Below are 22,994 nucleotides of genomic sequence, written 5' to 3'. Positions count from 1 at the left end.
TTTGAAAAAATAAAAAATGAATGCTCATTTTTCTACCCTTAGGAATAACTGGTACTCAATTCCGTAGACGGACTCGCCATGGGATACATTAACTTACCCTTTTATACAGAGAGAGTAAAATAGACGAATAGACGAATACCAGTTCTACCTGTAAAGCATACTTTTGAAAGCCATGCAGTAAATTTGATGATAAGAGGGTATTTAGAATTAAAGATATTCCAAACATTTGCAGGCTTGCAAGAAAATAAAGCAAAAGAAATCTTTTAAATTATGAGAAGGAAGGAAAGAAATTATCATCCCTCCGTATCAGTTAGGGGTCAAAATGAGATGGAAGATCACTAACTTGCTTATTTACAAGTTTTCCCTCCCTTTTAGATATTTTGGAGTGGGGTTGCTGGGCAAAAGCGATATTTTATATATCTTGGAGTGCTTTTTTTTGGGAGTTTTTACGAAGATAATATTGTAACAATTTTTTTAATATTTGATGTGTACGAAAAAAAATATGGTTAAGAAAATATTTTTAAAAAATATCCAAATAAAATTTCATGAATAATGCAATCCAAACAATAACTCTTCTTTTTCTTCTTTTTTTTCTCCATTCTCCAAATTTAACGAATTGTTTGTATACATTTACTCTTTTTTTGCATGAATGCAGTAGAAGTATGGAAAATGGCTCTAGTAAGGTGGGATGGTTTAAAGGACAAACAGCATAATCTATGGCTTTGGTGGGAGAAAGCTACTCAATCTATATCAAAGGATCATGGACCAGATAGAGTTAACCTCACCATCAATATTTTTTGGTAAATCTGGAAAGCAATAAACAAAAAAGTTTTCGAAAATGGATGCCAGGATCCACACAAATTTGTCATGAAAGCTCAGGAGGATTGGATGGAGTATGAGCAGGCAAGGGAAGAAGAACAAGACACCAGTGCACCCCCAAAAACAGTGAGCACCAGAACAGAAGAGAAACAGCAAGGGAAAACAAGATTTGTCTGTTCACAGATGCTGCAATATCAGCAAAGATAATAAGGACGGGCCAAGGAATTGTGGCAAGAAACTGGAAATGACTGATCATGAGAGCAAAAGGGATAGTCAATCAATACAAGGGTGTACCAAGCAAAGAAGAAGCTCTGGCAATCAGGAATGCAATGCTGATGGCTAAACATGTAGGATGGACGAAAATAATAGTCCATTATGATAGCAAATCAGTAATAGACCAGATAAATAGAAGCAATGACTATGAATACAACATTGCAACTATTCTGGAAGATGTGCAGGAACTTAGAACACGTTTTGAAAGTTGTAGGTTTGTGTTTATGTCTAAATCAAAAAATGAAATCAGCCATGCTCTAGCTCAATTTGCTATCAAGCTAGTGTATGATCTCGAATGGGAACAAGACTTCCCAATTTGGCCGATGGACTTAGTGAGAAAGGAAATAAGGGTAGTAGCCCCTTTTTGTAATTAAATATTGTATTATCAAATGGTTTCATATATATATATATATATATATATCTGTTAACGTTTGTGGGGAAAAAAAAGAATTGTTTGTATACATAGTTACATACATAGATTGTAGAGCCATAGTTCTTATTGTTCTTTGAAATGCCTTTTAACTTTATTAAGAGGCAAAGCTTTCCCCTCGAACATTCTTAGCAATGAATAAATAAAATAGAAAAGAAAAAAGGTAGGGACCTTAATTTGGATAATGAATCAGTACAATTATATTTTGTGCTATTTTGTGTAGTCATTGTATATATTTAAATTTTGTATATATAAATATTTTATAATGTTATAGTAAATATATATTAAATATTTTTTTTATGTACATAATTGGTTACTCTAAATAATATAATGTAATTATATATCCTAGTAATATAACAAGTAGAAAATCCAATCGATACCGTACCAGACCTCAGCCGAGCTGGCCCTTCTTCCCTTTTATAGGGATTCAAGCCACCTCCTCCGTATTTAACAGCATACAAGGTAGTGTGGTTAAGATTGTCAAACGACCTTGTGAGTTGAAAAATAAAAAATTAAACTAAACTCGTAAAAAATCAACTTTTGAACAAAGAAGGGTCCGAGTTTACTTATACTCGACTTGCAAATACTTTAGGAGTTTGGTCGATATTGGGTTCATTCCAAGTTTATAATTAATATATGTAGTTATATATAATATATTTCTAAGTTTTATCTATTCTTATATAATTATATAAAGTATGAATTTGTTAAATTATAATATGTTAATTGTAGATTATATGCATTATGATCTCGTGGTTAATCTTGGAAAGGATCCAACGAGAAAGTATCTCAGAATATCTCTTCAAATCTAATTAGTCATTTTATATTCGTAGCAACAAAACTTGAGGTCTTAATAATCCAAGAATTAGAAATTACATGGAGCTATTCATGACCGTTATTTGACATATTATTCGGGTAAGCCATTTTTCTTTTCCAATATCTTATGATTTGCTACTAAACTAGTTTATCTAGAAACTCAGTTAAATTATTGAAGTCGTTATATATTTATAATGAAATTTTTTTTAAGTCAATAACAAAAGCAATTTATTCTAATGTTTTTTATTTGAAGAGAAACTTATACGATAGAGGAATATATATCATCTAACTTCATTATTTGAACAAAATTTGCTTTTTAAAAATTTATACACTTTTTCATAATTTCATATTTTTCATATGAAATTATTTGGCAGACAAAGGAGCTAGAATTATGACACAAAATGTGCTAATAATAATTGGATTAATCTTTCCTACACTGACGGTGTATACACTATCAGCATTAGATGAATGACAACTATGCAAAATTTGAATTTGAAATTCAACTTTTTGCACACATGTCATGAATCCAACGATGATAGTGTATACACCGTCAGTGTAGGAAAGATTTACTCATAATAATTTTGTAAACATAATTAATATGAGACGTTTATTAAATTCTTAAATTGTCCTTTGTATCCTTTATTTTGTTTATTGACCAATGAAACGATGATATTGGAGAGGGGGGAATGGGTTGGGTGAGAGAAGCGAGAAGGGGCACGTAAGAGATCCATTTACACTAAAAAAAAAAAAAAGAAGTAATGATAATGATGATTAGTTTCGTTACATTCTTCCCTTCTGTTCCTGTTTACTTAGCTCACCTCGCACTCCTCGGTCCTATAATCCTATTCCAGTTTATACATAAAACACAAATATTCTCGAATCTCATCTTCAGTCAACCTTACAAAAAATGGAGATTATCGGAGAAAAAGCAGTTGTATCATCATCAGAAAATGGTAAATCCGAGACAGAAACGCCGGAGAGCAGCTCCAAGGACGGTTCCATATGTGGGTTCGATTCCCTCCATCACCTCCTCCAGGAGTCCCTTAGCCCTCCGCTTTTCCAGGTAACCACCAGTTTTGCTTGCATCAACTTCGTCTCCCCGTTTGCCCTACTCAAGTCAGCACAATTTCAATTTCACCGCCATTTTCTTTTTCTTTAGCAAATTTTAACCCCCGTTTATTGAGATTGGATACTTATTAATCTGTTTACTAAGTTGCTGATTATAATCTTTTCTATTAAAGCCCGCTGGATTCTGTTCGAAATGATTTGACCAAGCTGAAAGAGTAGTCTGGATATAGTTTAGATTTTTAATCAGATGGTGTTTTTGATCGAATAGGTCTGGATGTAGTTTATATAATTTCTTCAATCATGTGGCGCTTTTTAATCGAATAGGTTTGTGTTATAGGTTCTTTTTTTTTCGCAATTTTAGTATCCAACGCTGACCTTTGGTGGATAGGATCTTCTTCACTAAGCTTGCTAAATGGGTCTTTCCAATTGTCACATTCTAATAGCTAATGTTTTTTCATATCAGTCATATCAGTAATAATCTGTGTATAGAACTTTGTGAGGCTCGGTCTTAGAGATGTAATACACGCATCACATCAGATTTGCAGCCTACTGTTTTATTCTATCTTTTTTCTACTTTATATGATGGGATGCTATGTTGATCTCATATCTGTATATTATAGGAGGTGAGTCGTCTGCTTCTCGGTCTGAATTGTGGAAAATCACTTGAAACCATTGCTCTCCCGGAGCCTGCAAGAGCTCTTTCTTCAAAACATGATTTTGATCTCCAGGTAATCGTTTATAGGGTCTGATGTTGATTTTATCTAGCTTTATACTTGCTACCCTTAAGTTTCTTTACTGTTTTGTGTTTTTTGAGTGTTGCTTAAGCTTCTCAAAAGTGGGGTTTTTTATCCATATTAGGGGTAATGTAGGAGACATCTGTATTTTTCCCCTCCGGGATTCTTATTCAAGTTGAGATTATGATCCAGGATGCTCATACGAGAGAGACTACTGGTTATGCTAACTCGGCCATAGATTTTGTGAAAGCTCAACCTTTTTGGGGATTGGATCTGAGAAGGAACACATTTTTGCTTTTCTCCTTAGATGTTTATCTGATGATGTTTTGAACTTCTTGTTGTTGTGATGTTGAACTGATTTTAATCCTTACTTTTTAATAAAGCTGCAAGAAGAAGTGCAGCAAATATGACCCAGGACACATAGTACGTGCACATATTCTTCCCCAAGGGTATGTTGGAAATAAATGAAACTGAAAATTCACTTTCTCAATTCTCCAATTTGTGTAGTCAGATTGATTTTCATAACTCTCATGGCGAATTGCTTGGCTAAGGATAAAATTTTTCATTTTTCCATGATGCATGAAATGATTCGTCAGCTTGCGACTGCAGAAACGTACAAAGCTTAAACTTTCTATTGCTTGATGCAGGCATATTCTTTTCGTGCTGACAAGGAGTCACTCAGAGGACCTCGATTAGTAAGGGTTGGTCTTGTTCAAAATGGTATTACTCTACCGACAACTGCACCCTTCTCAGACCAGAAGAGGGCTATTTTTCAGAAATTGACACCCATCATTGAGGCTGCAGGTGCTTCAGGGGTTAACATAATATGTTTGCAAGTGAGTCTAGTTATTCTAGATTAGCAGTTTCTTGTCTACAACCTTTGGCGTTTCAAGTATAACCAACAAGCGTGACTTCTTTAGGAGGCATGGATGATGCCCTTTGCCTTTTGTACTCGTGAGAAGAGATGGTGCGAATTTGCTGAGCCAATTGATGGGGAATCAACAGAATTTCTTCAGGAATTTGCGCGTAAATATAACATGGTCATAATAAATCCAATTCTTGAGAGGGATATAAAACATGGGGAGACCCTTTGGAACACTGCTGTGATAATTGGAAATCATGGTAACATAATTGGGAAGCATCGGAAGGTAAGTGTTGGAATCAACTAGCATTTCTTCTTCTTAGTCTCTTAGTCTTGTTACATGTGCTCGAATCTGAAACGCCTTTTAATTGTATTTGCAGAATCATATACCTAGAGTAGGGGACTTCAATGAGAGTACATATTACATGGAAGGAAACACTGGACATCCTGTTTTTGAGACAGCTTATGGAAAGATTGCTATTAATATTTGTTATGGAAGGCACCATCCACTTAATTGGTTAGCTTTTGGCTTAAATGGGGCAGAGATTGTCTTCAATCCATCTGCTACTGTGGGTGAACTCAGTGAACCTATGTGGCCTATTGAGGTACCAATGTTTTTGGATTTCTAAAATGGGAATTGTTTTCTCCTGCAGAATAATTTCTCTGTTTTCAATTATCCTGCAAAATGGAATGTTCTTACCAACATTGACTAGTGTTCAAGATATCTGACACAATTGAGGATTGGATTTCCGATATCTGTGCAAGTAGTATCTGGAGAAATTTTGGTCATCATGGTTCTTAGTTGGCTGATTGGCAAGAATTTTATTATGGCCTTCTATAACTCGTATTGATGCCATTGTTTTGCAGGCTCGTAATGCAGCAATAGCAAATAGTTACTTTGTGGGTTCAATTAATCGTGTTGGAACTGAGGTCTTCCCCAATCCGTTCACATCAGGAGATGGAAAGCCACAACATGCAGATTTCGGGCATTTTTATGGTTCCAGTCATTTTTCCGCTCCAGATGCTTCGTGTACGCCTTCTTTATCACGCTACAAGGATGGGTTGATGGTATCAGACTTGGATCTGAACTTGTGTAGACAACTGAAGGACAAGTGGGGATTCCGTATGACTGCTCGATATGAAATGTATTCTTATTTACTTGCTCGTTATGTGAAGCCAGATTTTGAGCCCCAAGTCATTTCTGATCCCTTGCTGCGTGGGAGCACATAATACATTGTGACATTGCATCTCAATTTAAGTGCAGCGAGAGGGAACTCTTTCCTTCTTTTAGTTGTATGCATTGAACCAAATTCCTACACCCCGGAAAACAAACACTTCGTCTTTGCCAACGATTGTGCATTTATTATATCATCAAGATGCGGGAACTTGGCGTCTGATCATGTTCATGGCATTAAATTATTTATTTCATCGTCGAGTGCTTAGTTTCGAGTTGTTGAACCCAATCTCCGAGTTTTCATTTCATTATAAAGCGGGCACAGTATGAACATGGTTCAAAGCGGGCACATATATTGATCACGGTTTCGGCGAAACGTAAATTTTTGAAATATTTAATAATCTAAAAAATGTAAAAAAGTGTTATAAATAAAAATAATAAAAATTTAGTAAAAATAATAAAAATTTGAATTGATTCGAGGTGATTCGGCTGTTTCTATCCGTCTGGAAGACGTTTTGATCAAATTTTTGTTAATTCGGCCGATTTTTTGATGATTCATTATTTCGGAGTCATTTCATCCCGATATCAAAACGAAAAGCCCCGTTCTGATGACGACGCGGCCGAGTCGTCACGGTCTGAGCTGAGTCTTTGAATCATGGGTGTAACTAGGTAGAGCGGTAGCGACGGGTGTCTTTGCAATTGGTTACATCTTAAACTCCAGTCAGCAAGTCATAATTTTGTTGATCATAAGCCTAGGCTCTTCTGATTAGTAATCTCGTAGATGTTTGATGGTAGCCCTTCGAATTTGATAACCCAGTACCTGTGTTTGCCCATGTTATTCATTTTATTTATGAAAAATGTGCAAATATAGTGATAAGTAATTGTTGGCAAAAAATAGAAAATGACAAAGAATTGCTGAACAAAACCGAAGAATGAAGTGAAGATAATTTTTTTTTCTCATATAATTGTTTGTAGACAAGCAGCATAAGAAGGATGATAATAGCCAGAACCTATTTTGAGCTCGTTGGATTGGGAATATGCTATTTTGCTCGACCACAAAATCAATTAGGCGGTCGAGTCAATGTTGGACAAATCAGAAACATCCACCATGAACATTTCGGCCCCTCAATTATCGGGGTTGGGAGGGTTTGGGTTGGTAGTTATAAGTCTCCTGTGGGACTTCAAAGGATACCGGCTTTTGGGGTTCTCTCGGGGTTTAGATTTGTAAAAATTGACGTAAGCTCTTTGAGCTTCGAAAGAAAAAATTAAAAAAATAAAATAAAATACAATGAAATAGATGAGCAAATGATGGAAGGAAACCCAACCCAAAAAAAAAAAAAAAAAGAATTAACACTTGCGAAAGAGAGCGTGTCTGTATATATATACACAGAGAGAGAATCCTTTACCTTTCATCAAATGAATTTTTTCATCTTTCATTTTTTTATATTCATCGTTCACTTTTAAAATATTAATTTTATATCTCTTCTAAATTTAAATTGACAAATTTTGGTCACAATCTAGGTTTCGAATCACCTTTAAATTTGAAATCACCACGTGACTCATATATAATTGTTTTATAGGTATAAAAAGGTCATATCTCACTTGTTTATAGGAAAAAATGAATATAGATTAAGTCAAATCATACATTTTTAGGGCTTAAGTTAAATTTCACTTTTTTAGAACAATAATTGAATATGCACCGAATCATTAGTTTAACTACAAATGGTATCAAATCTTTTTGCTTCTAAAAAATGATCACGTATGAGTCATACGATGAATTCATGGTTAAAAAATAATCAAAACTTAAATTGAAACCAAATTTTATAGATTTTAATTAATGAGAAATGTGAAATTAATATTTTAAAAGTGAAGGGACAAAATAATTTAAATTATTTGATGTGAGAAATGATTTGAACAATATTTTGTATACACGCGTGTGCGTACGACGAAGAAAACAAATTCCTTATCCACTTTTACTTCCTATGCACTGTTCAGCTTAATCCTCTCCTCCTTCAGTCTTCAGATAGCCTCTTTTCCCCTTTTCTCTCGTCTAGCATCAACAAGCTTGTACGATTGCTGTAGTAGCTTCTGTACCTAACGACGTCGTTCTTAGCATCCTCACCTTTGCTATCTGATTCTAGTTATTATTATTTTACATGGCGTCGATAGCACCGCCAACTTTTCCTTCCCCGTCGACTAGAACCGATCCGAACCCGCACAAGCTCAATTTCTCAAACTCTGTATTCTCGTCGTCATCTCGACTAAAGCGCGCCTCCTCCAACTTTAACTCGCACCATCATTCTCTCTCTAGGGTTTCACGTTCTGATTCTGTGCTCTGCCGCTGCAACAAAAGTGGCATTCCGGATAATCCGTCCGAGGGTGATGACTCCTTGGTTCGGGGATGGGACTCGGCGATTCAGGACGTGTTTCGGAAAACGATGAAGAGGTTCGATGATTATGTGAATTCATTCTGGAATCAGGATGAGAGAGTTGGTAGTGGGGTGAAAGGAGGTATAGATTATGGTGGAGTCGAGCTTGAAGACTGGGATTGGGAGCGGTGGAGAAAGCATTTCAGTGATGTTGATGAGCAAGAGCGGATTGTTTCCGTTCTCAAGGTTCGTCTGTGAAATTTTACCCTTTTTTTGGGTCGAAATAGTTGATATTTGCAGTACGTGTTCGATTTTGTTTGTATGGGGCTATTTGCTAGTTAGAAACGGGTTAAATAGAGGTAAAATATCTATAAGGTATTGGACTTGTAGTTCATCCAAAAAAGGAAGGGCATGACTGAATGGGAAAAAGAAGACACTGGGAGTGGGATATGAAGCCTACGCCGAGTAGTTGGCAAAGTGGGAATACCAGTAAAATAAGTGGACGTTGAGCTGCAACTTGTATGACAAGTTAGAGGCTGCATGAGATATACGGTAAAAGGAGTGGCATGCAGATGTGTTTGGGTGATTACAAGGAAAAGATCAGTTCATAATGGGATAATGTGAGTTTCCATGGTGGAGTGTGAAAAGGAACTGGATTTAAGCATCGCTTACTAGCTGACTGATTTAGCTTTTTGTATTGCCTGGTTGGCTGTAGAGGCAGATGCGGTATGGGCGGGGAATATAACTGATGGTTTTCTTTTTATTAAACAAAATTTTGGGGGTCAAGCTTATATTAAGCAAATAATAATATAGTTGATGATATCTTCTTTTGTTGGTGGAATTTTCTTGTCATTAAAGGAGCTCCATAGTAGCTTGATCAATAGATTCTGTAAACATTTTAACATTAAAAGCACTGGCTTATAGATATTAGTAGGTATGGAACCCTTGTAGTGGCTAGCATAGTAAAGTGTGGGAGATTCTTTATTACCAATATCTGAAAGTAGAAATTAGTAAGACTTGGGTGAGCAGCCTGAGGTTAGGTCCCTAGTTCATCGGGCTGACTTCTTTCAAATCTTGATTATTTGCATCCTTTTTGGGTGCAACAGAATAGAATAAAATTTCTCCCTGAGGATTACTATGAATTCGAAACAAATTTGAGGTGGAAAAGTAGAAGAATAAATACTGATTGAAGTAAATTGTCTTGGTTGTTAGCACGTAGGTGATTGGATTACCATTATTTAATTCAAATTGTAAATGCTTATACCTGAATACTCTTGAAATGTATGCTCTTACTCGTTCATGCTTTTTCACTATTATCCTACTTTAAATGAGAAGCTTGCATTTCAGACTTACAAGGGTTCTTTCCGGAAGATCTTTATAACCTTAAGTTTTCGTCCTTGGGGAACACTGATTTTCTTCATCTGCTTACTGCTCTTGATTGGCAGGATCATGAAATCTTAACATATCCAACTTTGGGAGGCTTCATGGTTTTCTAGGCTGTATGTTGATTATCCATGATTGATTAGGATTCATCATTTTAAGCTGCTTTTACGCTTTCAGTGTCAGTGGGGAATGCTTTCTTAGTCATTGTACTAATGTTATAAGCTTACAAGCAATGACTTGTTATTGTGAGGTTAGCTGATTTTTTTTTTTTTGGGGGGGGGGGGATTTGATTGACGGTATTCACTTGACTTGTCCAGGAATGGAGCTTTAAAAGTACAATATTTGTGACCAAGACTTTGCCAAATGCATGGGCTGTTATCATTGTGTTACTACGTATAATCTTGTACATGTAGACCAATAAAAGCCACAAACCAAGTCATTTAAGCAGCAGCTCATTTCAGCATTTCAAAAGTCCTTGAAGCCTAAATACACTTTCTTTTTCTTTCAAAGGGAAATAATGTTGGGACAGCAGATAATGTTGGCTGACTGGGGGCCCTTTCATTGATGTTATGCTGCTTGATTTGTCTGGGAGTGTAGCTTTAAAATAGAATTTCGTGACTAAGGTTTTGTTGAAGGAATGGGCTGCTATTATTGTTTTACTAATAAAAGCCACAGACCATGTCATCTACTCAACAGCTCATTTCTGCATTTCCAAAGCCCATGATACCTCAATACCCTTTATTTTTCTTACTGTGGGAAATAATGTTGGGATGGGACATCCCTAACTACTCTACTGGGTTGTGACATGTGTGGCCCCTGATTTTTGAGAACCTGGAGCTAGAAGTACGCAACTGTTAGCTGCAATCAGCCATAGCTAGACTGCAACACCATCAAACATTTAGTAACATCAGAGGGGGTTGTCTTTGATTTAACCTTGATTATAATCCTTTTAGGTGTCAAGTAAATTTTAACAGGTCATCTCATCCCCCAAAACTTCAAGGCTTGGGGGTTAGAGAATACTTAAAGCAGCAAAATAAATTTTTACATTCTATATTTGATCTAACATTTGAACTTTGCCATATAATCAACACTTTTCTGGGATTTAAGTTTTTCCTTTTTCTAAACTTTTCCATACACTCTTGTATTTGAGTGAAGATGTTGTCTTTGTCGTCCTTGAAATGGCTGTGGGATTCCGAAGGATGTTTTTATGGTAATTTTAAGATGGATTATAACTTAGTTGGTAAAATTTTCCCAATTAGAGCAGAGACTTTCAGCATTTAAACATCATGCTGATTATTTCTGCAATCATTTATGCTGTGTCAGTCATTTTATCTGTCTATGTGGCAATTTTGAAGGCTATTTTGGTTAACCATGGTATGCTTGCTAATGATGACACCAATTAATCTGCAGTCTCAGCTAGCTAGTGCTATCAATAGAGAGGATTACGAGGATGCTGCCAGGCTTAAGGTGGCAATTGCAGCTGCAGCTACAAGTGATACAATTGCCAAAGCGATGTCACGCCTGAATGTAGGAATTTTTTTGCTGTTGCTTTTTGTCCAAGTGTCATTTATTTTGTATGTTGGTTCATATATGTCTCGTTTTTCAATTTTTGCCTTCACGACAATAAGTTATCACTATCTCTCTTTGATTTGTGGAGCATGATGCAGAGAGCTGTGCAGGAAGAGCGCTATGGAGATGCAGCTCTTCTACGTGATTATGCTGGTGCTGGATTGGTAAGTTAGAGTAGCACTTGGGAGTATTAGAACTGTAATTTGTTGAGTCTGTTGTCCATATTATATGCAATCTACAATCCTATTTAAAAGGTTTTGCAATGGGTTAGTCTATGCTGCATTTTGCCTATTCCCAAACCAGTTCTGCAGCTTACATATCAAGATGTTGACCAATTCACCTAAGCAGTGAATATGGTGGACCCATCATGGACCTAACTGAACCTTGCTCGCACATGTCATGTATGTTGGACAATTGTCCTATGTTTGTGCATACACTTGTACACGGGTAAATATACTCTCTTTCATACAGAAATATATGGAAAGCTGATTTTATAAAAAGGTCTTTATCCACCTTGAGATTTACGTCAGCGAGCAGCATATTCATGCCAATTTTAGAAAAGAGGGTGTGGATCTTGGCAAGTAGATGGGCCTGTATTAAGAGCCAATCACTTGAAACATCCAGATCCGGAACCAAGTCTGGTCTTGTCCTGAGTTGCTGCAGACCTAATATTGGAAGTTTCTAGGTAAGGAAATACCATGAAGAAAGAAACGAAAAATCTGAAAATAGGTTATTAGGAGAACATCATCAGCCAAGTGTCCTTTTTGTCACATTGATAACAATCTCTCGGGTATGAACAATGGTGTCTCATATGGAGTTGAATTCACTCATGAATATATGTGTTTCAGGCTGTTTCTTACATGACTGATAACCCTAGCAAATGTGAGTTCTTAGCGATGTTGCTTCTTGTTAATAGCTCATGCTATATTTGTCCTGCATATGTATTGCTTTCTGTCCTTTGTAATGTGGTTTGACTGGACCTGCTATTTCAGGTGGGGTGGTGGGCTGGTATTTCAGAAGATACTCATGATCCTTATGGTTGTATTATTCACATAAGTGCAGAGCATGGGCGATATGTTGCTAGAAGTTATAGTCCACGGTAAACCACCTTTAGAGTTGAAGTTTGCAATTTTATGCCTAGACATTCTTATTAGTTTAGATCTCTGTTTGATTGGCTATTTTATGTGGAAGATGCTAATGGAGTAGTCAATAATGTACAAGTAAAAACCTGCTCCCCCCTCCCCCCAAAAAAACCCCAAACCCCCAAAAAAAATGGAAATAATAGTAACCCAAAACTAATCTAATTGTCTAAAATGTATTGAGAGCAGCCTGGTATTTGGCTAAGTTAAACCAGTAGAATCCTTTTTTCCAGAGGGATGTCCAAAGTAGTTCACATCCATATAATGGACTTTTTTGGTAGAGCATAGAGTCCATTGTCTGATTGATGCTGGCAATTCTAAGGATGTTAAAAGTGGTTGATGCAGGATCTCTGTCTGACCATTCCTCTTTAAGGCACATTTTTTCATTGTTATCTACTCTGATCTCAGTAAGCAGTCAGTATGCACTCTTTCTCCAGCCTTTGAGCTGCAGGAAGCAATCTAATGGTGATATAGTTTTCTGTTTAATCCCTTTCTTGGATCGTTGGTTCTGTTGATCACTGTCCTATTAACCACTCTTCTATTAAGCTTGCTTTAGCTTATTTCACTCATTGAGTATGAGAATGTTGATGGGATCATGTTTTCTACTGTCAGGCAGCTTGCTACAGCCAAGGATGGCGCCCCATTATTTGAGATTTTCTTTACCATGAATAAGAAGGGTGAATACAAACAGCAGGTACCTTTCTTTACCAGCTAAAATTTGGTGAATGAAATGTGTTCATGGAGTTATCAGCATGCATGACACATGCAGGGAGGAAGATAAAATTTTGTTTTACTTCCATGTTAGCTTATTGTTTACACAATGATACTCATCGAGTATTGTGGTTGTTTTAAACCTGAATGTTATTTGCTTGGAGTGTGGTTCTGACAGATGATGTGATCTTTTTCCACTGAATAATAGGAAACCGGCAACTATGCATTCTATGCCTAAATCTACTCCACTAAGTGGATAACTAGGGCAAGTTTGGTAGCATTTGATATTAATGCTTCATCAAAGGCTGGAGAACAGTAGTTTAGTTTTCTTGTGTCTGTTTGAGAAACATGCATGCAGTCGAAGAGGATGCCATACCTTTTTCCCTTCTCTTCACTTGATATTCAGCTTCTTAGCCATTGTTCAGTTCAATAAACATGTTCCTGAAGCATGTAGATAGATTTGGGTCTTCTGTAATATTTAAATTTGATAGTGAGATATCTTGTTTCTTTCACATGTAATTTTGGGAATTTAATTTTCATGTCAGGCTGTTTACTTGAAACGGAGGAAAGCTCCGTTGGATTTTCCTATTCCTCCTTTCAAAACATCAACTGGTACCAGTAACTTTGATTCTCTCGGTTCAACTGAGGACAGAAGTGGCCTGTTGGAAGAAAATGCTGAGGATTCAACGGATAGTGATGAGAGGGATGATGACTCTAGTCTTGAGAATACCCTGCGAGACCTGATCCCTGGTGTGAAGGTCAAAGTTCTGAAAGTAACTGCACCAGGGAAGGTTGACAGGGATCTTATATCTAAGGTCGTTGAACAAATAATTGAGGAAGAAGATGAAGAACAGGACATTGAGCTAGAAAGTACTGATGCTGATGATGAAGTTAAAGATGAAAATGATGATGAGGAGGACAATATTGTATTGAATGCTGATAATGGAATTCCTTATGGCGAAGAGCAGAGTCAAATTGCAGTTAAGGTAGTTGTTGGAAGCTTGGTGTCAAAATTTTCCCCTGGTTCCCAACCAAAGGACCTGCTTCGGGTCCCAGCAAGGCTAGAGAAACGGGGCCGCTTGTCATTTACCTTTACTGTAGAGGAGGAAGATGACAACAAACGCATAGCTGGTGGTGACGGAAATACTTCACCTAACAAAAAGGCTAAGCTTCAAGGTCTGCGCAGCGTGGACCATGTGATGCTTGATCTTGCAAAGTTCATTGGCAAGGGGCGGATACCTATGAAGGTCAGGCTACAAACTGTTATCCATCTATTGCTTGTGAATCTTTGAAGCTTTCTGAATGACAAACTGAGCAGTTAAGGATTGTCTCAATGAGCAGGTGCTAAAGGATGTTGGTGAATTGATAAATCTCACACTTAATCAGGCTCGAAATCATCAACCACTGTCTGGATCAACAACATTTAGTCGCATTGATATCCCTGGAAATCAGGATCCATTGAATGGTAACTTAGTCTGGATAGTGTTGCTGTTTAAAATACTAATTTTCCATTATTTGTTGCTCTGCTCTTCTCAGCGCATCATTTTAGCCACATTCTGGACAAGTTCAGAAAGCATGTTGTACATTTCTCAGGACTATATATAGGTGCCCATGGGCTCTATACTTCGGAGGTTATCCATTTGAGGCGCAAATTTGGTCAGTGGAAAGAAGATGGCCGAAAGGAGGAGCCTCCCAATGTTGGGTTCTATGAATATGTCGAGGCAGTAAAACTGACAGGGGATCCTTATGTGCCAGCTGGCCAGGTAATTTTCTATTTTTGATACCAGCTATCTGTCTGACATTGTTTGGCTCAGGTTTTGAGCTCTGTGTGTATGTGTGTGTGTGTCTATTTGGTGATGAGGGCTTTGGGCTATCCTGCTCACCCCCATGTGGAAGAGCTCTAATCAGCCAAGGATGCCCTGTGATGTAAAACTCATTTGCTGCTTTACTTGCTTGTGGATTTTCATTACTTATTCAACATGCTAGGCTTGTGTTTTATTTAGTTGAAAAAAATTGTGGCATCCTAATTTTTCTGTTTATCATATACTCGTTGCAGATAGCCTTCCGTGCCAAAGTTGGAAACAGATATCAGCTCCCTCACAAAGGGATAATTCCAGAAGAATTTGGGGTGGTATGTTGCTTTTTAGAAAATCAATTTGTTTACTATCTTTCTTCTTTTACTTGAATTTTCTTTTCCATCAATTGTACAATACTTATACACTAGTAACCAGATTATATGGTGCATCGATTCTTATTTTCTATTGCATCTTAACCCCAAAAGAATATTTTAAAAAAAAACTCTAATTGTACATGTATTAAGTTATTCGTACCTGTACTGTTGATGTAGGTTGCTCGTTATAGGGGACAAGGCAGGCTGGCTGAGCCTGGGTTTCGCAACCCTCGATGGGTTGATGGTGAACTTGTCATTTTGGATGGAAAGGTTCCCGTTGCTTATCAACTTCTGCAGTTGCATTTGCTTTATTTTCCATCTTTCCATAAAATGTATCTTTCCTCAGCTGTTGGACTCATGAAATGTTCCTTTAACAAATCCTTGCAGTACATTAAAGGGGGGCCTGTGGTTGGGTTCGTGTATTGGGCCCCTGAATTCCATTTTTTGGTGTTTTTCAATCGGCTGAGGCTGCACCGGTGAAGTCTGCTTGTACATAGATTTGACGCTGTTCATGCTTTTGCAGTCTTATTACTAGTCTGATGGGTAGGTTCATTCAACTGAGCATCACAGGAGTTTTTTTTTTTTTTTTTTGTAACTTCCACATATGCACTTGATAGCCAATGGGTTCCACTGACACATGATGCAAAGAAGACTTTTAATATATCTGTGTGTGTGTGTGTGTATATATATATATATATATATATATATTTGTTTTGCAGTTTAGATGATCTTTACTGTTATGAAGTCCTTCGAGTATCACTGCAGAAAGAAAGCTGGATGGTTTCAACTAATTGGCAAGACTTGGATGAATACATCTGACGCTTATGAGACAGAGAAATATCATGAAACTAACTACCGAACTTTTGACTAGAGGTTCGAGGAGTCCCCAAATTTTCTGGTGCGGCAATTTCTTAGGGCGTTGCCGCTCTGGTTTTTGGTTAGCTTCCATGCCGGAAATGTACATAGGATGTGAATATCTATTTGAAAATGGAATTTGGCTGGAGTTTTAGTAAATAGGAATGTGCAATTTTAATGTTTATCCCTCATCTTTATGACATTCAAGTGCTAAAAAAATGTATGCTGTTGCAATCTACCATCTTTCAGGTTAAACTAACTTGGCATGCTCACCTTTTTGTTCATTTGGTCTTGGGTTCTGTAATGCAAAACACGATCTCGTGTGGTTCGAGAGATTTCTATTATGAGATGATTGCAGATCTAGGGCCTTGTGGAAATAGGCTTTTTACGGTAGAGGATTTATTCTAAGCCATTATTCGTACGTCCAACCCAGAAAAACGAGTCATAAATGGCTCAAATCAGACCATACTCTGGAACTTTCCGAGGGTACAAGAGCTGGTTATTAGCATGCATGTCTTGTTAATATCCAACAAGAAAATGGTTCTCATTCATAGCCGACTAGAAGCTTAAATGGTGCAACACACGCTGTCTCTGAGCGTACACGCTTTTCGAGGAGCGTAGCACATGGGTGGTATAAATGATAGCCAAACAAAAGCAATTAAGAGTAGCGGCGCCTTGGTAGGCAGTACAAGGGTTGCCGGTAGTGAGTCACGCATTCTTGACTGCACCAATTGACACTTCTCTTGCTATCTTGGCTCCCCTTCCCTTGGCCATGTAAAGGCCAACGTGGTGCATCAGCTCCTGCCATGGAAGAAAATGGTCAAGCTTATATTCCTTGGAAGCTACGGGAGCTGAAGAGGTAAGTTCGTTCACGGATATTTTCTAGAGTAGTAAGAAAAGCTGCTAAGGAACGCATTGGTCAGCATAAAATCCTTAGGAAGCACCATAAGTGGGGCAGGTATAAGTGTCAAAGAGACGAGAAATTCAACAATATCTGCTGAAATTCTTAGGAATAATTTAGAGTGAGAATATAGAGAATAAAGCATTAGTGCTATAATTGTTATCCGAGAAGGGTCATACGGAGTATGCTTTTGAATAAAAGACTGCGTTTGTAAAAATACCTGAGGATGAGCAAGCACGTCTTTGGTGTTTTTGGCCATGGAAGCTGGAAAGTCAAAGGTGGCGCATCCCCGAGAGTACACCACCACTTCCTCCAAAGGCGTAAGAAGACCTCGGGTTTTAGCTGATAAAGTCGAGCAAACAAAATCCAGCACGCAAATATCTGTACATATCCCTACAACCAATAGCTGGGCACAAATTATATCAGTCAGATTAAATTCATCATGTTTGATAAGTTATGTCTTGAGTAGCAAAACGGTGATGAGAAATCCTTCCAAACTTTCAATTGGGATATTACACTTACAACTTGTATGTTGTTTTTCTTAACCCAATCGACGAACACATTCGAACCATCTTCCTGAAATGAGCCTATATAACCATCGTAGCAATCTTTACGCCTGATTATTACATTTGGTTCTTTCTCTAGCCATCGTAAAGCTGCAAACAAACATACATGCAAATGACATCATGGCCACGGCCAACGAGTTTGAAATTGAAGTTGTTTCAGTAGTATTTCTCAGATTAAGCTTCGATTTAATGTTTTGAATATTGGTATCAAACAGAAAGGGAAATTATACATGACCAGTCTTGATTCAGTAACCATACCAGGAACCAAATTGGACTCATCTGTACCGCTGATGCAGTGAGGGGGATAAGGGTGCTCGAGCCTGTCAGGATGGTGCGAGTCAAGAAAGGCCAGAACTGGCCACTTGTTATCACAGAAGACTCTAGCTAGCTTTGCTGATTCATCGATCATTTGAGAAATCTGCCGGCTAGCCTCCCTTGGGGCCTGAACAAAACACGCACAAACAAGATAGGAATACGTACAACTATGAATGAGTACTATGAGCCCCGAAATCTGGATATGTACACAGATCACTGAACAACGAAGAGAAGTTCCTTTTTTTGTAAAAAAAAAAAAAAAAAATCCTGGTAACGGAAAAAAAAAAAACAGAAGAAGAGAAGTGTCTAAAGGAGTACAAGGACTGATCAATAGGTACCAGATTGCCAGCTCCGACAGTGCAGAAGCCATTGATGATGTCCACAAGAACTAAACCAGCGTTAGTATCTTCACTTATAACTACTGATTCTTCCTCTATTGGAATTTCATTCTTTACAATGTCTAATGTCTGCAGTACCATCTTAACACTGAAAATACCCCACAAACTCAGACTAGGCTTTATGAAGATAGGGTTTCAAAGGTTTAAGTATATTTGCTTATACATAGACTAGAGAGAGAGAGAGATGGATCCAATCATTTAGCATTCTATACCTACTACCAGTATCTTTGGGTGCGCTCTTTTGACTTTTGGAGCAAAACGTTGGCTAAAGCTAAGATGAAAAATTTGACACGGAAGAACAGGTTTGGTGCATCTTCACCATTTTTCTTTTTCCCTTTCTTTGGGGGGAAGGAACATAGTCGGCAAGTGATTAAAATATACCAAGTTACACCAAGATAAGTTTACTTGTCAATGTTAGATTTCAGGACTCCTTCAAAGTGAAAACCAACAGAAGAAAATTCTGTCCATTTGGTCCTGTCACAAAGTGACTAATGTAGCTCATGACTAATGATTTTTTTTTTTACTGGTCAGTTCACTTCATTACAAGGTTGAATCATATTTAACAGCAAAACTAAAGAGCATAGTAGGCTACTAGCATCTCCTTTTGTCGGATTGAACTTGATAAACTCACAAGAAAATTTTCATTTTCGAGTTATGCGTTTTTGTATCGTTCACGTTTCGCAAAGACGAGCAAAAGAGACAAGATCAGAACCTGATAATTGAGTCTGTGTTACCGTGTGCGTTCAATGATACTTTCTTGGTGGTCAGACGCAGTGATGGAAAACCATTAACTTTTTAAACGCAGTTGCTGATATCAGTCAATGGTTAATTTGTCTGTTTTCCTACTCAGTAAATTGCATAAGAACCCAGTTTCAGTTTGTGCTCTGCCTGCATTCATGCTTTTAGCTTTCTGCGACCTATATCACTGAACCTTTTCGATCACAATCCAAAGCAACTATTCTACGAGGCATATTAATCTCGATGACTTGAAAAGGCACACAAGCTACCTCAAGTCCATATGGTAACACAACTACGAAGATAAACAATTCAGAAGCTAAACAATACCAAAGATATTTTAAATAGTAAATCATAGATAGTAGTAGTAATACTCGAACAACATAAAAGTTGAAGAATTTTAGGCTCTTTTTTCTTTTTTTCACTCGTTGAAGAACAAGCCAAGATGTCATTAATGAGGAATTGGCAGCTGTTACAAGACTGATGCTAGCGTAGGTTGTCTGCTTGGATACAAAAAAAAAAAAAAAAATGTAAAGGTAATGAGGTCCAAGCTTCTTTCAATGCATTTGAGCATGTTAGTTAAATGAACTCTTTTATCACTATTTTTACTCCGAAAATAATTTCCTCATTGCTGGTGAAAACCAAAGGTTATCCCTCCGCTGCAGCCATCTACCTAGGTTTCCTGAATACCATGAAGATGAGCAATAATATGCCTTGTTTAACAGGCCAGTTACATAATTATGCCTTGGTTCCTTTGCTCTTTCTCGGCTTCTTGTTCTTAACCTTGCCTTTTCCATCATCGTCTTCCCCTCCCTGGCCACCTACAGAGGTTTAGTGAGAAATCTGTTATAGGACTACTGTTGCTGCAATCACGTTTAATGAGTTGATTCCCAAAGAAAGACTGCTTCTAGTTCCACATCTTCTATCACGACCTCTATTTTTCTTTTCACGACTTCTTTGCTGAAAATCACGTCTTTAACTTACTTCTTCTGCTTGAATTCCTGCTTCATGACATCTACATAAAGTGAAATTTAACCTAGTGCGGTTGATGGCGAAGTATCTAAACAGCTCATTCGTCTTTCCTTATTATGTTGGTAAGTTTCCTTTTCTCTTTTTATCAGTATTAAATAGGATTAGGAAGATTCCTGTTTTCTTTCAATCGAATTCGAATTGGGAAGCTTAAAAATTCTGATTGGACTCTCGTTTTTCAGGAAAGTCCAACTACAAGAAGCTATCTCTTTTTTTTTTTTTGGTCCGTTATCACCAAGTATATCTACTCCCACTCCTAATCCTATATTAGGAGGGTGATCCAACAGAATCATGAGAAATTAACAGGAATTGAATCAATATCGGACCATACGACTGCATTAACACTCATATAAATATTAGAAAAATCACATTAAGTGACAATTTTTTATGAAAGTTAAGATTTGAACTCTTGACTTTCCACTCACTAGACATATGATAGCTAAAGTAACGAAAAGCTATCGCATATGGATTTGCATGCTACATTGTTGCTTACCCAAGTAACGAGTAAGGATCAGATTATTATTATTATTATTTTTGGAAATCGGTTTTTCTCTTTTTATTGTTTGGATTTTTTTCCCCTTTTCCGTGGCTTTGTACCAGAAAGTCAGAAACCGAAAACTGGATTTAACCAAGTTGGGCAGTCATCGACCGCATGTTCCTATCCGTCCAAACTTCGGTCCGAAGACGCCTTTTTTTTCCCAGTTTCATCAACAACTGCTGCAGGACATGCTATCTTCCACGATATCCTTGAAACCCAACTCCAATTTCTCCCCAAGAATCCATCTTTTCCCGCCAAAATTCGATATTGCTCAACCCAAAAGCAGAATGGCCTCCCTTCCATCTTTTCTTGGCGGGTTGAACTTGAGCAGGGTCGCTGCAAATATGGGTGTTGATGCTTCTTCTGCTGCAGCTTCTTCTGATCAGAGTAGTGAGTTTTGTACATTGATGGAGTATGTTGGTAAAGGAGGGATTGATGTGGGTGATGACTTGGTGGTTTTGTTTGGTCATCTGGAATATGCTTCCAAGAAAATTGCTGCTCTGGTGGCTTCCCCTTTCAACTCTAGCCTTGGAAAAAATGTGACAATTGCCAGTACCCCTTCCGAAAGAGATGAACCTAAGCCTCTTGATATCGTCTCGGTATAATTTCTCAACTTCTTCAATAGTATATCAATAAAAAGAATTTTTTCCCCTTTGGTAGTCATTTGTTTTTATTAATTTAGCGATGTGAACGTCTTGAAACTTGGATGAGCAATTTTCGAATAAAGTACTTGTGTTGTTTTTTCCTCTAATCTTAATACAGCAGTACCTTAAAAGGTATTACTAATTTTTTCTGCTGTTTCATTTGTGCAAAGTTTTCTGTCGTGGTAGAATTTGCTTTGTTTACGCTGTAGTTTGATGCTGCTACTAGGCAACCATAATTACCATTTTCATTCGACTGTACGAGGAGCTCTTCTACATTTTTAAGTACAATTTCGATGGTTTGGCACTTCAATCACACATTCTTCTCTCCAACTTTCTGATTTCATCTCTTTAGTATCTTGGTGTCTTCCCGACTCTTTCATCAATTGGAATGACAATTGTAATGATTGGTAATAATTCCTCGGATGCAGAATGAGATTATTTTGTCTGCTCTACGCCATTCTGGTAAAGTTTCAGCCATGGCCTCAGAAGAAGATGATTTGCCAGTTTGGATAAATGATGATGGCCCATATGTGGTGGTCACGGATCCTCTAGATGGCTCCCGAAATATTGATGCCTCCATACCCACAGGAACAATCTTTGGAGTTTACAAACGTCTTGTGGAACTTGATCATCTGCCAGTGGAGGAAAAGGCAATTCTGAATTCCCTACAAAGTGGAACGAGGCTTGTCGCTGCTGGCTATGTTCTCTACTCATCAGCTACCATTCTCTGCGCCAGCTTTGGTTCTGGAACACATGCATTTACTCTGGATCACTCTACTGGAGACTTCATTCTCACACATCCAAATATTAAAATTCCCCCTAGAGGTGACTGATTTGCCTTTATACAACTGAAGTGGCTTTCCAAGAAAATAAAATATTTGCAAATGTTGATTCATGGGGGTTGCTGTTGTACATAATTATCAATTATGTCTTGTTCCTGCTCTTTCTTGCCAGGGCAAATATATTCTGTGAATGATGCACGGTATTTTGACTGGCCTCAAGGTTTGAGGCAATATATTGACACCATCAGACAAGGCAAGGGGAAATATCCTAAGAAGTACTCAGCCCGTTATATATGTTCTCTTGTTGCTGATTTTCATCGTACTCTCTTATATGGGGGTGTGGCAATGAATCCAAGGGACCATCTGCGTCTTGTTTATGAAGCAAACCCACTAAGTTTTATTGCAGAGCAGGCTAGGGGTAAAGGAAGTGATGGTAAAAGTAGAATTTTGTCTCTTCAACCAGTGAAGCTACACCAGAGACTTCCTTTGTTTTTGGGGAGTCCAGAAGATATAGATGAATTAGAGAGTTATGGAGATGTTCAACAGAAAGTAAATCCTGGTTATGAAGTCTAATAATATGGTGCTCTTTTATTTACCTCTTGCATTGATGTCAAGACATCTCATTCTGCAAGTGAGCGAAGCCAAGATAATTTGTAAATGCGCTCTTTCTTTTGATCATTTCTGGTGTGCTTAACAAGGAAAGATTTACTGGAAATG

At 37.5% G+C, this 22,994-nt stretch overlaps 4 protein-coding genes across 5 annotated transcripts; 3 read left to right on the top strand and 1 right to left on the bottom strand.

Annotated features, from left to right (window-relative positions):
• Positions 1 to 3,108: 3,108 nt before the first annotated feature.
• On the top strand, positions 3,109 to 6,394 carry LOC113761246 (beta-ureidopropionase). The gene is made up of 6 exons (XM_027304141.1): positions 3,109 to 3,398; positions 4,024 to 4,131; positions 4,785 to 4,973; positions 5,058 to 5,285; positions 5,380 to 5,604; positions 5,867 to 6,394. The coding sequence occupies exons 1-6, from the start codon at positions 3,243 to 3,245 to the stop codon at positions 6,227 to 6,229; spliced, it is 1,269 nt and encodes a 422-aa protein (XP_027159942.1). The 5' UTR covers positions 3,109 to 3,242; the 3' UTR covers positions 6,230 to 6,394.
• Positions 6,395 to 8,195: 1,801 nt separating this feature from the next.
• Positions 8,196 to 16,735, top strand: LOC113761013 (protein EXECUTER 1, chloroplastic). Of its 2 annotated transcripts, none has more exons than XM_027303807.1 (12): positions 8,196 to 8,788; positions 11,336 to 11,452; positions 11,593 to 11,658; positions 12,487 to 12,593; positions 13,246 to 13,327; positions 13,890 to 14,591; positions 14,686 to 14,809; positions 14,938 to 15,107; positions 15,401 to 15,475; positions 15,692 to 15,784; positions 15,902 to 16,057; positions 16,280 to 16,735. In XM_027303807.1, exons 1-11 carry the CDS (start codon positions 8,330 to 8,332, stop codon positions 15,992 to 15,994), a joined length of 2,088 nt encoding a protein of 695 aa, XP_027159608.1. In that variant the 5' UTR covers positions 8,196 to 8,329; the 3' UTR covers positions 15,995 to 16,057; positions 16,280 to 16,735. The 2 variants fall into 2 exon arrangements, with proteins under 2 accessions (XP_027159608.1, XP_027159607.1); XM_027303806.1 differs by having other exon boundaries at positions 16,234 to 16,735.
• A 79-nt stretch (positions 16,736 to 16,814) lies between these two features.
• Positions 16,815 to 18,791, bottom strand: LOC113761016 (nicotinamidase 1-like). Its single transcript, XM_027303808.1, has 5 exons — positions 18,490 to 18,791; positions 18,095 to 18,278; positions 17,793 to 17,926; positions 17,491 to 17,676; positions 16,815 to 17,170 (listed from the first exon to the last, which is right to left on the bottom strand). The coding sequence occupies exons 1-5, from the start codon at positions 18,628 to 18,630 to the stop codon at positions 17,078 to 17,080; spliced, it is 738 nt and encodes a 245-aa protein (XP_027159609.1). The 5' UTR covers positions 18,631 to 18,791; the 3' UTR covers positions 16,815 to 17,077.
• A 2,171-nt stretch (positions 18,792 to 20,962) lies between these two features.
• LOC113762578 (fructose-1,6-bisphosphatase class 1) lies at positions 20,963 to 22,891 on the top strand. Its single transcript, XM_027306088.1, has 3 exons — positions 20,963 to 21,450; positions 21,924 to 22,320; positions 22,450 to 22,891. Exons 1-3 carry the CDS (start codon positions 21,040 to 21,042, stop codon positions 22,848 to 22,850), a joined length of 1,209 nt encoding a protein of 402 aa, XP_027161889.1. The 5' UTR covers positions 20,963 to 21,039; the 3' UTR covers positions 22,851 to 22,891.
• The last annotated feature ends 103 nt before the right edge of the window (positions 22,892 to 22,994 follow it).

This window comes from Coffea eugenioides, chromosome 2 (genome assembly GCF_003713205.1).
Source record: "Coffea eugenioides isolate CCC68of chromosome 2, Ceug_1.0, whole genome shotgun sequence".
NCBI lineage: Eukaryota > Viridiplantae > Streptophyta > Magnoliopsida > Gentianales > Rubiaceae > Coffea > Coffea eugenioides.
The sequence above is the reverse complement of the archived record's forward strand: the minus strand, read 5'-3'. Positions and strand labels throughout refer to the sequence as shown.

Bases quoted from the DNA above. Each gene is read 5' to 3' on its own strand.
- LOC113762578 (XM_027306088.1), top strand. From the start codon at position 21,040: ATGCTATCTTCCACGATATCCTTGAAACCCAACTCCAATTTCTCCCCA. The intron at 21,451-21,923 runs GTATAATTTCTC...CCTCGGATGCAG, and splicing joins AGCCTCTTGATATCGTCTCG to AATGAGATTATTTTGTCTGC. The intron at 22,321-22,449 runs GTGACTGATTTG...CTTTCTTGCCAG, and splicing joins TATTAAAATTCCCCCTAGAG to GGCAAATATATTCTGTGAAT.
- LOC113761016 (XM_027303808.1), bottom strand. From the start codon at position 18,630: ATGGTACTGCAGACATTAGACATTGTAAAGAATGAAATTCCAATAGAG. The intron at 18,279-18,489 runs GTACCTATTGAT...TGTTTTGTTCAG, and splicing joins CTGTCGGAGCTGGCAATCTG to GCCCCAAGGGAGGCTAGCCG. The intron at 17,677-17,792 runs GTAAGTGTAATA...ATTTGTGCCCAG, and splicing joins AGAAAAACAACATACAAGTT to CTATTGGTTGTAGGGATATG.
- LOC113761013 (XM_027303807.1), top strand. From the start codon at position 8,330: ATGGCGTCGATAGCACCGCCAACTTTTCCTTCCCCGTCGACTAGAACC. The intron at 8,789-11,335 runs GTTCGTCTGTGA...ATTAATCTGCAG, and splicing joins GGATTGTTTCCGTTCTCAAG to TCTCAGCTAGCTAGTGCTAT. The intron at 14,810-14,937 runs GTAACTTAGTCT...TACATTTCTCAG, and splicing joins AAATCAGGATCCATTGAATG to GACTATATATAGGTGCCCAT.
- LOC113761246 (XM_027304141.1), top strand. From the start codon at position 3,243: ATGGAGATTATCGGAGAAAAAGCAGTTGTATCATCATCAGAAAATGGT. The intron at 4,132-4,784 runs GTAATCGTTTAT...TGCTTGATGCAG, and splicing joins AACATGATTTTGATCTCCAG to GCATATTCTTTTCGTGCTGA. The intron at 4,974-5,057 runs GTGAGTCTAGTT...TGACTTCTTTAG, and splicing joins TTAACATAATATGTTTGCAA to GAGGCATGGATGATGCCCTT.